The following is a 14,200-nucleotide window of genomic DNA, read 5'->3' as shown; positions in this document are numbered from 1 at the left end:
TCATCAGCCCAACATCTCAATATGGGCAGTTTGGTTTTAGTAACTGAATCCAAATAGAAATGTAGAAAAATATTTCTAAGAAACCCCTCTGATTATGTGTCCTAAAATGAGAAAAAGTATTCAAAGTAAGAAAATCACAAGTTCAGATCATAAAACACAGAAGAACAACATTCACAGGATGGAAATGAGATCATGTATCTATCAGAGTATGGATAATTGTATCTATTTTTCAGAGAATGTATTTATCCCGTGTCATTCAAATATATGAAAAAACAGAGTAAAGTACAAGATTAAAGTAGATGCTGCATGAGCTCCCTTTGATGTACTAAGCCAAATTCAAAAACTATGTAAGTATAAACATACTTGCTGTATTTTAATCAGTATGCCAACTTACTTAGGTATCTTCCTTTTTTATTTTTGTTTCCAAGTAAAGAGTAAGAGTGTGTGCATGTGTAAAAGGTATTTAGAAGTTACACATCAGCATGCAGCTCACTCACAGGTACATAAAAGACAAAAACAATAGATTTGCATGCAACAGTTTTATAAATAAATACAAGTAAATTACCACTATTTCAGAATAACTGTAACGGAGGAGTAAAAAAAGAGGAGGAAAAGCAAACAAGTAAACTAGTAGGAAGTCTGTAAATCAAACAGCCACCAAAAGTAAATTATTTAAAATGTCAGTGAGCCCCAAACATAGGGCAGGTTTTTAAAACATACACATATTACTATAGAACGAATCCACAAAAGTAAAGACAGTATAAATGACATCTATTAATGAAAAATATGTATAATTCATTCCCTTTTAACTTTTTATTTTATACATGTGGATCGCAGACAACTAATTCCTTTCTCTGATGCTCTCTTTCTTCGCAGCAAAGGGAGCCTACCTAGGACCCATACAAAGGGAATTTATTTTCTGAAGTGAAGAAAACGATGGTCTTGAAGGCAATGTGTATCTCAAAGCCCACCACTAGAGGGAGGCTCGACGACTTGTTCGCGGACAGGATAACTGAGGGCTAAGGTGACTTGACAATACTGAACATGAGATTATAGAGAAATGAGAAACTAGTCTTTATTTTCACATATATAAAAATGGGCTAAGAATGGCTAGTATTTTTCTTGTAGAGGCCAGTTAGTATGAAACCAGTTAGTATGTTAAACATCATGAGAGTGCTTAGTAAAAACTCCTGCTAATACATGTATAAATAATTAGGAATTATGGTTTAACATAACCAACCTGGCAAAAGGATAGAAGCCCCCACCCAGAAAGTCATCAAATCAGACTCCTCTCCAGGATTGAGCTTAGTCTGAGCACCACAGTCACTACTAACCTGTTAACTCTGAGAATACACATCTAGCCCACTACCAGCTTCCTTTTTTATCACAGAATTAAAGCTAAAGGCAGAGACTTGCAACTCCTGAATACCTTAAAGTCCATTTTTATTTAGTGTAAAGTTGTACAGTCTTACTTCACTGGAAGTTAACCAGGTATTTTTAAGTCTTTAAGTTATTTTTTTAAGTCATTAAAATAAAGTGTATACAAAAGAGTTAACATAGAAGCCCAAAGACCACTATCCTTAAAAAGGCCTGTTTGCAAAGTGGGACTTTGTCTGGCATCTGGAAATTTGATTCTCAGAGCGTCCCCTGTCATTAGTTAACTTATGAAGGTACTGTACCTAGAATGGTTGTGCCTACACCATAGAATAACATGGTCTATGCTAAGCTTCTGCTTTCCTTCTGGAGTCTTGAATCCTGGTACATACTATGTAGATGGCACCTACGTGACCAGTCCCCAGGAAAAGGGGTCTAAGCTTCCTCAGGTTCTAAGTGTCTAATGAACTTGCCTGGGCATAAACGTTGTACACATGCTGCTGCATTTTCCTTCCAGAGGGAAAGGATCATTCTATCTCCCACAGAAGGGAGAGAGCATAAGGAAAACTGGACATGGATTCCTCCAGACTACATCTGTGAGGTTTTTTTACCCTTGTGATCCAGCTGTGCATCCTTCCTACACTGCTCTCATGAACTCTTGCTATGAATACAATAATATGCTGAGCCCCATAGCAAGTCTCCAAAGATAGGTATGATCTTAGGGACCCTAACATAGGGAAAAAGAAGAGGATAATAAAGATTATCTTCAAGGGCTACAAAAAGCACACACATATTAGCAAGGCCCACCTTCTAGCCTTATGTTCCATTGTTCTATGCCATGTGCTTGTTGCTGAGGGCACCAACCATGCACACAACATTGTGGCTAAGTCTCTGTGTTTTAATTTGGTCAATGCCTGGAGTGACTCTTCTCTGTTCCCTTTCCACCTTGTCTTTGCCTAGCTAACTCTTTTTCTTCTTTTGTGTTCCAGCTCAAATGTCATCTCCTCCAAAAAGCTTTTATCAACTCCTCCATTCTTGTTGGGTGGCATCACTCAGTGTTCCTATAACTCCCTCTATACATTTCAATCACTGCCCTCACTGAATGTATCATACTCTGTTCATAGTCTCTCACTTGATGCAAGGCATCAAGTCAATGAGAGAAAGATTTTAGATCTTATTTGAATCCTAGCACTCATCCCAACGCTTGAGGTACAATAGGAGTTAAGTACAGTTCTCTAGCTTCTGCCGATCTAACTTCCATTTTGTTTCTCCTTCCATGTTTTTCCTCCAAGCACCTCTGGGCTAGATTATGGCCCCCGTCTCTAGCGCAGATTTCAGTCATAGAGACACAGGTTAGCTCAGCTGAATGGGTTGCCACTCTCTGCTTCTGACCCTTTTTCAGCTGTAGATAAATGAAAGTTGTTTGAAGGTTGTGAAAAAGTAGCACTACCCATCAAATTAGCAGTTTAATATCTTTTGCACAAAAGGATATCAAGAAGGACATTTGCACTTTCTACCAAGTTAAAAGAGACAGTAGACTTAAATAAGAATTCACTTATTACTATAGGTTGGGCCAGAAAGAAAAAAAACAAGGAGCAGGAGAGGGAGGAGAGAGAAGAAGAGGAGAAGAAACATGCCTGATAACACATGGAATGTTAAAAAAATTCTAGTTATACTCCAGGAACTTGGGCAGTCTTGGTCAGGATATAACCAATCCTACTTTTTCTACCTGTACTTGTTATAGCATGAGTAGATTAAAAGTAGTGGCCTTTCCACACATATATTATACAATTGATCTCAAGGAAATACTATGTTGAGATTAACATGTGGTATAAACATCAAAAAAAATCAAATAGCTCATGTATTTTATTTGTGTAACATCTTATTTAAAACTAATTCAGATGTATAGATTATATTTAAATTCTAATGACACATACAGGTAAGTACATTTACTCTTTGTTATAGTCCTTTCCTTTACTTAAAAGCATTTTTTTTAAGATTTTATTTATTCATTCATGAGAGACAGAGAGAGAGAGAGAGAGAGACAGAAAGGCAGAGACACAAGCAGAGGGAGAAGCAGGCTCCACGCAGGGAGCCTGACATGGGACTCAATCCCAGGACTCCAGGATCATGCCCTGGGCCAAAGGCAGGCGCTAAACCACTGAGCCACCCAGGGATCCCCTACTCATCAGCATTTAAAAAACTTTTGGCAGCTGTGTACTTAGAATCAGATAAGATTTTGAAATAATTTTAATTAAATAAAAACCGCTCCAAAATAATCATTTAGAAAAATCTCAAGTAATAAAATTGCCCTGATACTCCTGGTCCTTCATGTGTATAATCACTAACAGGAGCAGAGATATTATTAATGGGTGGGTATAATTCATGTAAATGTTACAGTGGCAAGAGAAAAAGGTTGAAAATTTCAATACTTGGTGATCTCTAAAGCCCATTCTAATCTAAAAATATTATAATTATAAATACTGTTTCAGTCTATTCATATAAAATATCTGAAGAATTTTATTTAATTTATAAAGTTAAAATATATGTTTTGAATTTTATAAAAATTAAGAATAGCCGAGAATCTAGCAAATATATACTGAAGACAAATATATACCTAAGATATATGCTAAGGAAAGTTAATTATGAGGTTAAAACAATAGATGCAAGTTAACAGATATATTTAAAAACTAAAAAGAAATGTATACTCCATTTTTTTCCTACAAGAAAGAGAAAGAAGGGCTTATGAAACTGGAGCCACAGCTGGAGGTCAAAAAATAAAAGAGAAAATTAACTAAAGCCTACTTCTTTAAATATCTAATAGTTTTTAAATAGGAAGGACAAAAGACTTAGTATGTTTGTGGTCATGGATATATTTCAAAAAAGATCATGCAAAAACCAGTTGGCTGCCAATAAAAACTTTAAACATAAAATGTACCACAATTAGTGTACATGAACAATTAGTAATTCATGCAGCTGTAGGGTACACAGAAAGCTAAACATACTTACCTAAAGGTACGCTATCTAGATCTGTGTAAATAACAGCAAAAAGGAAACAAAAAGCAATACTCCAATCAAAACAGATCCAATGTTAAGAACTCCCACATAAAACAAGATTATGTACCATTTATAAGATACATAGAATAGATGCCATAGAAAACATTTATTATTTTTCAAGGCAGTTAGATATGCAGAGTAAAGTAATGAAACTTGGTTAATATTTTAAATAACCAATTCAGAAACTTAGTTGATCCACAAAAACTAATTGCTTAATAAGGTTAAATAAGCCTTTTTAAGTTGATAATCATTTGTTGGAATGACAATAATTACATCCCCCAAATTTATACATGCAAATTAAAGAAAGAATAATTATTACATAAGTAAATACAGCATCTATTCAGTCAAGCAATAGGGGAAAGAGATATAGTATAGCATTCTCAAAGAGCAAAGCTACCATGCAATTCATTTAACTGAGATTTAGTCCAAATTACCTTGTAAAGCATGGCCTAGTAAAGCATCTAGCTCAGGATTTAATTCTGCTTTCTCTTTCAACATATGGAATAGAAGCTGGTTTTGTGTAGCACTGGTTATTTCAGTTTGTTTAAGCCGACCTTCAAGTACTTTAATTTGAGCCTCTTTCTGAGCAGCCTGAAGACCCTGTAATGACACCAAAACAGAAGACCCTGTAATGACACCAAAACATAATACTACTAATAATAATAACAATAACAATTGTCTTAGATCATACAAAACAGATTCTATTACATAAAGATCTGTATCAAAACGCAAATGTATACGACATATGGAATTTAACATCAGACCTTGATTAATTGAAGCTCCTCCACTTACTAGTCTGGTGACTTTGAGCATATTACCTTATCTTCTTGATTCAGTTTCCTTGTAAGCAAAACGATATGAATAACACCTACTTCCTAGCACATTGTAAAGAGTAAGTGGAAGAACATGAAATAAAGGGTCTAGCACAGTCCCAAAGTGGTAATAAAAAAAAAAAAAAAAAAAAAAAAGGTGAGTCAGAAATCATTATCACCTTTAACATTTAGGTGTAAGTTTTTTATAGTTGACAGGTTAATGCATTTACAAAGAGGAGAGAAGTGATACTGTATTTTTTCCTTTCCAATTCTTTTTGAGCTTTAAAGAATCAATATTAAACCAAAGCTATGATATCAAATTTGTCTAACCCCAAGAGGTTTTTCATTTTTCCTTTGTTAAAGCAAAAGATGAATTATTTCTTAAGTTGTTTATCTGTTCTAATACACAAGTACAATGGATGACAAACTAACGGAATTGAGCTAAATAATGCTGACTTTTCTTAACTCTAAAGAAAGATAAAAGAATGCATTTCAATTTATAAAAAAGTCTTACTTATTACAAAAGAAAGGGTCACTGGAGAAGGATAAACAAAATGAACTAATCAAAATAGGTTTTCAATTACAGTGTAGTTTAATCATACCTTATTGATACCCATTGACAAGAAGTGATCTAGCAGATATCGGGCTTCTGTAAGTGTGCAAGCATTAATGACTGCAGTAACATCCAATGTTTCTCCTTCTTCCTACATTAAACCGACATATGATGAACATTACTTTGAGCCAAATGTGTTCAGAGGCAAAAGCCTATTATTTCATTATTTATTTGGTAGCACTTGGTTAGTTTTATTAACTAAACTTATTGTTTCTTGAAAATGTAAAATAAGATCTCTACTCCAGGAAACATCTGGGCTCTTTGAAAAGAAAAAAACATACTTGAGCAGTTAAGAATTCATGGTGGATTAATAAATTGTATACATTTTTAGACATTTTTTATTTTAAATAATATCGCAAATCAACGAAGAAATCTGGAGAGCAGGCAGGGAGTGATATTCATGTAAAACCTAAGAATCAGATTAAACCAATAAAAATTGATATAATTGATATTAAAATTCAACTGATCTAAAAATTCAAAGTGCTTTTAATGATAAATATGAAAATATCTTCCTTAAGCCATTAACTATTTTTTTGCACATACAAACCTTTGCTTCTTCCATCTGCATGATGTTGGCTTGACAATCAGAAATACTGTCATTGATGTAATCTATATTAGCAGTTAATGATTCCATCTCCTCGTTGATGTTAATCACATTTTTATCTCCCTCTTCACTCTCCTTGACTATCTTTTCTCGTCTTTTTGAAAGTTTCTCTCGTCTTTTTGTGAGTTCTTCCCGTTGCTATTGAGAAAACAGATTGGACTTTAAGAAATATTATTCATCCAGAACCTTAAGAACTTTATGCTAAGTGAAATAAATGAGTCACAGAAGTACAAATATATCAAGATTCCATTTATGTGAGGTATCTAAAACAGTCAAACTCATAGATGTACTAAGTAAAATGGTGGTTGCCAGGGACTGGGGGGGAGGGACAATGAGGGGGTGCTGTTCAATGGGTATGAAGTTTTAGCTACACAAGATGAACACATTCTAGAAGTCTGCTGTACAACACTGTGCCTACAGTTAACAACACTTAAAAATGTGTTAAGAGGGTCAATCCCACGCTGTCTGTTCTTACCACAATTAAAACAAAGCAAAACAAAAAAATGAAATGATGTTTTATCTATTAAATGACACACAATGTAATCAAAACTCACAAAAAAAAAGGAAAAAATTGTTAAGTATTAATTCACCCAGAGTTCAAATTCAGAAAACTAAAATTAAAAGCCAGAGAAGGAAAAGCATATCTACTTTCTATTTTCCACACCTTGAGGAGTCTATTCATATCCGCCTCCATATTGGAAATAGTCATTTTCTGCATGATGATGTCCGTGACTCTGCGCTCAAGAAGCTGCCACTTCATGCGAGCAGTCTTAGAAGTAAATACTCGGCCAGTCAATCCTTTCCTCTGATATTTTTTTCTATAATCATATAAAAACAGTAAAAACAGACCAGCATAATTACTCATGTGCTTATTTGATTATACACTGCCAAATAACGAGCTGTTTTTCTTTGAAGTCCAACATTTAGTAATAGTGCAACAAAGATTATGTCAGAAGGAATAGAAGAATTGTACTGACCTGGTTCCATTTGTTGTGGGCGTTGGTAAGGCCTGGACTCTTGCCACAGGAATTCTCATTTTCTGCTGGGCTCCTGCCCTTGATACATCTGCTTCTACAGCAGCTGCAGTGGAACCCATGTCCTGAACAGGGGTATCAGATGAGCTCAGCTTTCGAGTGACTTTCCCAGCCACTCTATCTGACATGGGCCTCACTTGCCTACGAAGAGCTGTAACCTGAAAAAGCAAGAGAAACTGACTCATTCTCTTAGTTTACAGAAATAGATCATTTACATCAAAGCCAGACGTTTCCTCCAAATCATTAACTTGCCTCTTCAGTTTTGCGACGAAGAACCACTTCTTGGTTTCTTTTTTGGGCCTCCAGAAGTCTAAGTTGATGCTATAAAACAATAATGAGTAAGTTAAAATGGTAAACTGAAAGATACAATGCTTTCTACTCCTGCATTAACATATTCCACCATCCCATTGGGAACTATAATAGTTCTTAGCAGAATCTGAGCTAACAACAACTTTGCATCCATTACTACAGATGAGGATATTTTATTCCAATAAACAAAAATGCATACTGATACATTTTCTAAAAAACGAAGTTATCTCTGTGACATACTTTTATTTAAGAAATGCTATATAGGGATCCCTGGGTGGCTCAGTGGTTGAGCGTCTGCCTTTGGCTCAGGTCGTGATCCCGGAGTCCTGGGATTGAGTCCTAAAACAGGTTCCCCACAGGAAGCCTGCTTCTCCCTCTGCCTATGTCTCTGCCTCTCTCTCTGTGTCTCTTATGAATAAATAAATAAATTCTTAAAAAAAAGAAAGAAAACAAATGCTATATAATGCTTACTATACACAAGTGCTTTTCTAAATGCTTTATAAATATTATATCATTTTATTTTTGCTAGACATTTTGTTTTGCTAGCTGAGGCATGAACAGGAAGAAACACAGCTTAGAATATTTTCAAGAAAGTCACTTTGCAATATATACAGTAATTATTAACTGTTTTAAATATAGGGAAAACATCTATTAATTGTATTAACACTTTATAATAACTTCAAAAATATTATGTTGGGTAAAGTAAATGAACAATAAAACAGTATTGCCTACCAATTTGCTTCTAGGTACTTTATATGATAAGGAAAATTAATTATAAATTCCTTTAAGCCATTTTATAAAACTATAATTGAGAAAGAATTTTGGACTGAAAAAGAACAGAGATCCTAGTTCTACTTCTGTCATTTATTCAACTCTGTGATCTTGGACAAAGCTTAGGAATTGGGCTTAATCAAAAATATCTCTTCTGAGACTTAAATTCTGAGATATACCAAATAACCTTTTATATTTTGTATCACTAATTTAAATAGATCATTCATCTCATGTTTATGTATATTCTTATGTCATCAGATCAGAATTCTGGTAGAAACAGACCATCTTATCACTGTCATAATCTTCATTGCCTACAACAATGACAGACATAGAGGCAAAGTCAACAAATCTTTTTAAATGAATAAACTACCAAAAATTAAAATTAACACACAGTTTGAAACTTGTTACTACTACATTAAGTTTTCTTATTCTAAGTCAAATGTCAAGTTGACTTATATTCTTTGTATGGTGTAATACGAATATACAAAGGGTTCAAAGATGAATATGACAAGAAACAAGTTAGAAATATGTACACAAAGCAATAAGTAAAAGGGCCAAGGAGTCTGAATGTTATCTTTGAATGTAATTAGCCAGCCTTACATCTTTATAATAAAATAATATATCATATATGATCCTATGTTGTGGAATAAGATTAAAAAGTTCCATCCCAGGAGTGAGTTTTTCAATATTGGCCTCTATATCTCAAATGAATTAGTTATAAAGAAATAAGTAGTGTACACTGTAAGACAATCATTCCTACATCCAAAAGTCTGAATTAAAAACAAAATAAATACGATATTTGTCTTTCTCTGACTTATTTGACTTAGCTTAATACTCTCTAGCTCCATCCATATCATGGCAAATGGCAAGATTTCATTCTTTCTTAAGGCTGAGTAACATGTAGAGTTTAAGAAACAAAACAAATGAGCAAAGAGTAAAAAAGAGAAAGAGGCACAAACCAGGAAACAGACTCTTAATGACAGAGAACAAAGTGTTGGATACCAGAGGCAAGGCGGATGAGGGGACGGGTGAAATAGGTGATGGGGATTAAGGAGGGCACTTATGATGAGCACCAAGTGTCAGGTGTCAAACGGAAGTGTTGAGCAGCCCTGTGGCTCAGCAGTTTAGTGCTGCCTTTGGCCCAGAGTGTGATCCTGGAGACCTGGGATCAAGTCCCACATCGGACTCCCTGCATGGAGCCTGCTTCTCCCTCTGCCTGTGTCTCTGCCTCTCTCTCTCTCTCTGTCTCTCATGAATAAATAAATAAAATCTTAAAAAAAAATGGAGGTGTTGAATCACTATATTGTACACCTGAAACTAATATTACAGTGTATGTTAACTGCCTGAAATTTAAATAAAACTTCTACATAAATACATAAATAAATAGCCAAAAATGGAAATAATACAAATATCCATCAATTAAGGAACAGATAAACAAAATGTGCTCTATCCATACAGTCATGAAAAGGAATAAACTACTAGTACATGCAATAACATAGATAAACCTTGAAAACATCATGCTAAATTTAAAAAGCCAGACAAAAAAGGCTATATATTGTATATTCCATTCCTATGGGACATCTACCATGGGCAAATCCATGGAGACAGAAAGGATACTAGGGTGGCTGCCAGGGGCCAGGGAAGGGGAAGAATAGGGAGTGACTGCTAATGGGTATGGAGTTTCCTTTTGAAGTGATAAAAATATTCTGGAATAAGATAGTAGTGATTGTTGCACAATTCTGTGAATACACTAAAGGCTTGAATTGTACAGTTTAAAAGAATGAATTTTATGGTTTGTGAATATATGCCAATTTTTGTAAATAGGAAAAAAAAAGAAAGATAGCCTTAATACAGCAGTCATCTCATGAAAATATCTACTTTTCTCATTATACTATCATCTATCTCCTTAAATTTTCTCTTTACTTCCCAAAGTAGATGTCTACTTTCTAAAATATGATGTTTGCTCACATTTTCTCCAAGGAGGATTTAGAGCAAGTTGAGCAAGAAAAAAGAACTGAGGCTAAAACCTAATCAACAATGGGGAAAAGACTATTTTGGCCTCTTCTTCTGAGGAAAAACAAGATCATAATGAAATAACCATACTGCCAAAAATTTGGAAAGAAGAAAAAATTAAATGGACTATAACCTAAAACCCTAACACAATTACGGTTAGGATGTTGGTATATATTCTTAAAATTTTTTCCCTCATTTTAATCAAGTGTGCATATATGAAATGCTACTTCATGGGGTACCTGGGTGACTCAGTCAGTTAAGCGTCTGCCTTCGGCTCAGGTCATGATGCCAGGGTCCTGGGATGGAGCTCCAACTAGGGCTCCCTGCTCAGCAGGGAGTCTGCTTCTCCCTTTCCCTCTGCCCCACCCCCTTACTCATGCTCTCTCTCTCTCTCTCTTAAATAAATAAAATTTTTAAAAATGCTACTTTACACAATGCTAAATCACAGTAATTTTTCATTTTACTATGCAGTTTCCAAATACTAATAATCCTCGATGGATGAATAAAAACCTATTAAATGAAATGGACTATAATTTATTTAATCATTCCCCTTTACTGTCTTGGTTGTTTTTATACTTTTCATTATTACAAATAACCTTAAAGATTTTAACACAAAACAATTTTTCTGATTTTACATTATTTTCTTAGTCTGAGTTCATGGAAGAAGTAGAATTCTTAAGTGAAAGAATATGAAAACTTTTATACCTCTTGGTAAAGCCTTCTCTAGTGAAAGTGAGTTATTATTCCAGGAACATTGCTAAGAATCTTTAGTGGTGAAACTGTCTGGAACCATTCTAAAATTGCTATCTTAAAAAAATAAATAAATAAAATAAATAAATAAATAAATAAATAAATAAATAAATAAATAAATAAATAAATAAATTAAAATAAAATAGCTACCTTACAATACTGTAAGTAGTTCCCTGATCTCCCTAGAGATAATCAATTATTCTTTGTCATTTTCTAGCATCATCATCTAGGAAATAAGCCTCTCATAAAATTTATAGTAATATATAGTGTTTTTCATAAGCTTGTCTGTTGAGTTACTATAATCCATATATTATAATAAATGCCACATTTAAAATTAATGTTCACATATTGTCCTTAAGCTACACTTAATAGTTATGAGAAAATTTTCTTCCATTTACTAAACAAACTTGTTCAATGTAAAATATTTGTATATAACTGAAAGGTAAAGTCCTACTCACATCTCTTTTACGTTGATCTTTTTTCAATTGAGCAATCTCTCTGTTTCTCCTGGACTCTGTCAATCTGGCTTTTTCTTGTTCTTCTTTCATTTGTTTCATTAGTCGAACCTAAAAAATTAAGTAATACATCTATTGGAGTTTTCCTATCACAACGTCCCTTAAATTAATCACATGTATGGAAGTAAGCAGTTAGAATTTAACACAGAAATGATGGAGTATTGCTGCACATTTTAAACGGTCAGTTCTTATTTTGTGGGATTAATACATTTCTATTTCTATACTTTTCTAATATGTTTCTCTCAAACTGCTTAGTGTTCTATGCTTTTTATACTCAGTGTTCAGTTGTTCTAGAACTTGAATGAATTTTTGGTATTTAAATTATTACCAGTAGCTGTGTGACCTTGAATAAATTACTTAACCTCTCTAGGTTTTCATTTCTCATATATAAAATAGATATAACAGCTCTATGGCATTGGATTATTACGAGAATTTTATTGAGTAATACCTGTAGAGTGCTTATAATATTGACTGGCATATAGTAAGCACCTAACAATTTTAGCTATTGCTGTCATCAGTAAAAGATACAACATTGTAATCTAAAACTTCCTAAATCATTTTCACATCTGCTATTTTAAGGAAACAACATTGACTGCTATGCCAAATGTTAATATTAATCCCGGGCAGCTCAGCGGTTTAGCGCCACCTTCAGCTTGGGGTGTGATCCTGGAGACCTGGGATTGAGTCCCCATGTCAGGCTCCCTGCATGGAGCCTGCTCCTAGTCTGCCTGTGTCTCTGCCTCTCTCTCTATCTCTCTCTCTCCGTCTGTCATGAATAAATAATAAAATCTTTAGAAAAAAAAAAAGGATAATTAATCCCACAACAAAAACACAGAAGAGATCAGGATTCATATGCTCTCTTTTGTCAAGAGAAGACAGTTTGTATCTTTCTATGCATGGGAATGATAAACACTAAATTCAAGACAGTTGTTACCTCTTGGGAAAAGGGGAATATGATCAGAAGGGGATATATAGGAGGTTTTGTGTACACTATAATTTTTAATACCTAAAATAGATAGTGGATATAGTATTCGTTATACAACTATCAATAATTTCTTGCATGTTCAAAACATTTTATGTGTTTCAGGAGGAGAGCTATATCCATCAGTCAAAGAGGCCCCGTTTTTGACCACATAATTTTCAGCTACTCTGAAGAAAGGCTTTGATAATGCATGAGTACAGGAAACAATTTCTAATTGCCAAAAGGAAGTACATCATTTGTAAGAATGCGTATTGAATATGGAAAGAACATTTTATGGAATTGACTTTTACTGAATATGGAAAGAACTACATTAATTTGTCCCAAATGACACAAATATCCTCAACATCAGACTTTAATGCAAAATATAATCCATACCTTTGTTTTTTTCATTTCCATCACATCCTGTTGCAATTTCTTCAATTGCTTTTCATATTGAGACTGGTTTTTGAGCAACCTTGCATGCTCTTTTTGAGCTGTCTGAAGTCTTTGCAGTTCTTTATTCATGGCTTGGAGTTTCTTTTCATATTCAGACCTAACTTTTTTTGCCTTTTCTTCTGAGTAAGATTCCACTGAACCTAAATGATCAAAGGATATCTGTATTTATTTCTGTGAGATACAGATCTTCATTTCACAGATTTACAACTCACGAGCTCAGAGAAAAACTACCTCCCCAAAAGAAACCTCAGGAGGCCAGGGTATCTGAATCACTCTCTCCTTGATTACACTCTCTTTTATTATCTACTCTCAGCTTGTTCAACAATTATTTAAGTTTTTTCTTTAATTTAAAAAATGCTCCCCCCCCAAAAAAAAAAATGTTCTCAGCATAAATCAAGACAGTAAAACAAAATTAGCCACAATTTTGGATGAAATGATTAAATAGGCTTGGTAGTGGTAGGTACCCAGAATGAAAAAATAAGGAATATTTAACATAATGAGACAAACTCACATTTAATGTGGCTTCTAATGTAATTTCTTTTTCCTAAAGGCAGAAATGATAAAAATCCATTCTGGCAATTTAGTTGGAACTTTAATTAGAATTAAATGTAATTCTTACCTAAGTTCTGGAGCACCTGGTCTCTCTCAAGCTGAGTGTCCCGAATTTTATGTTGCAGCATCATTAGCTTCTCTTCATACTGCTTTTTCAGTGTCTGTAGTCTTTTCTGGCTGTTTTCTAGTTCATCAATCAGCTTCTGCTTGATTGCAATTTCACAGGTAATGTTTGCTAAGTCTGCTTGATAATTGGCTATTTATAAAAGAAAAAAATAAACATACTGCAATAGGCCACAATATCATAATTCTAGCTTTCAAGTAAGATCATGAAAACCATCATCTATATCCAGGTATTCACTTAGCAGCTATAAGGAAA

At 34.1% G+C, this 14,200-nt stretch overlaps 1 protein-coding gene across 17 annotated transcripts in view; it reads right to left on the bottom strand.

The window, feature by feature from the left end:
- The window catches only part of KIF21A (kinesin family member 21A), a 146,147-nt gene that overhangs the window by 29,876 nt on the left and 102,071 nt on the right, over positions 1 to 14,200 (bottom strand). For 13 of the 17 annotated variants that reach the window (XM_077870472.1, XM_077870473.1, XM_077870476.1 and 10 more), the window contains 10 exons: positions 13,889 to 14,077; positions 13,210 to 13,409; positions 11,796 to 11,903; positions 7,747 to 7,815; positions 7,438 to 7,652; positions 7,125 to 7,278; positions 6,404 to 6,598; positions 5,846 to 5,947; positions 4,866 to 5,031; positions 4,384 to 4,404 (listed from right to left, as the gene is read on the bottom strand). In XM_077870472.1, the coding sequence (XP_077726598.1) occupies positions 4,384 to 4,404; positions 4,866 to 5,031; positions 5,846 to 5,947; positions 6,404 to 6,598; positions 7,125 to 7,278; positions 7,438 to 7,652; positions 7,747 to 7,815; positions 11,796 to 11,903; positions 13,210 to 13,409; positions 13,889 to 14,077 (1,419 nt within the window). The remainder of the gene's footprint in view (positions 1 to 4,383; positions 4,405 to 4,865; positions 5,032 to 5,845; positions 5,948 to 6,403; positions 6,599 to 7,124; positions 7,279 to 7,437; positions 7,653 to 7,746; positions 7,816 to 11,795; positions 11,904 to 13,209; positions 13,410 to 13,888; positions 14,078 to 14,200) is intronic. The other 4 variants (XM_077870474.1, XM_077870477.1, XM_077870488.1 and 1 more) reach the window with 1 other exon arrangement.

Source organism: Canis aureus, chromosome 25, assembly GCF_053574225.1.
Source record: "Canis aureus isolate CA01 chromosome 25, VMU_Caureus_v.1.0, whole genome shotgun sequence".
Taxonomy (NCBI): domain Eukaryota; kingdom Metazoa; phylum Chordata; class Mammalia; order Carnivora; family Canidae; genus Canis; species Canis aureus.
Note: the sequence above shows the minus strand (reverse complement) of the source record. Positions and strands in the feature narration are given on the sequence as shown.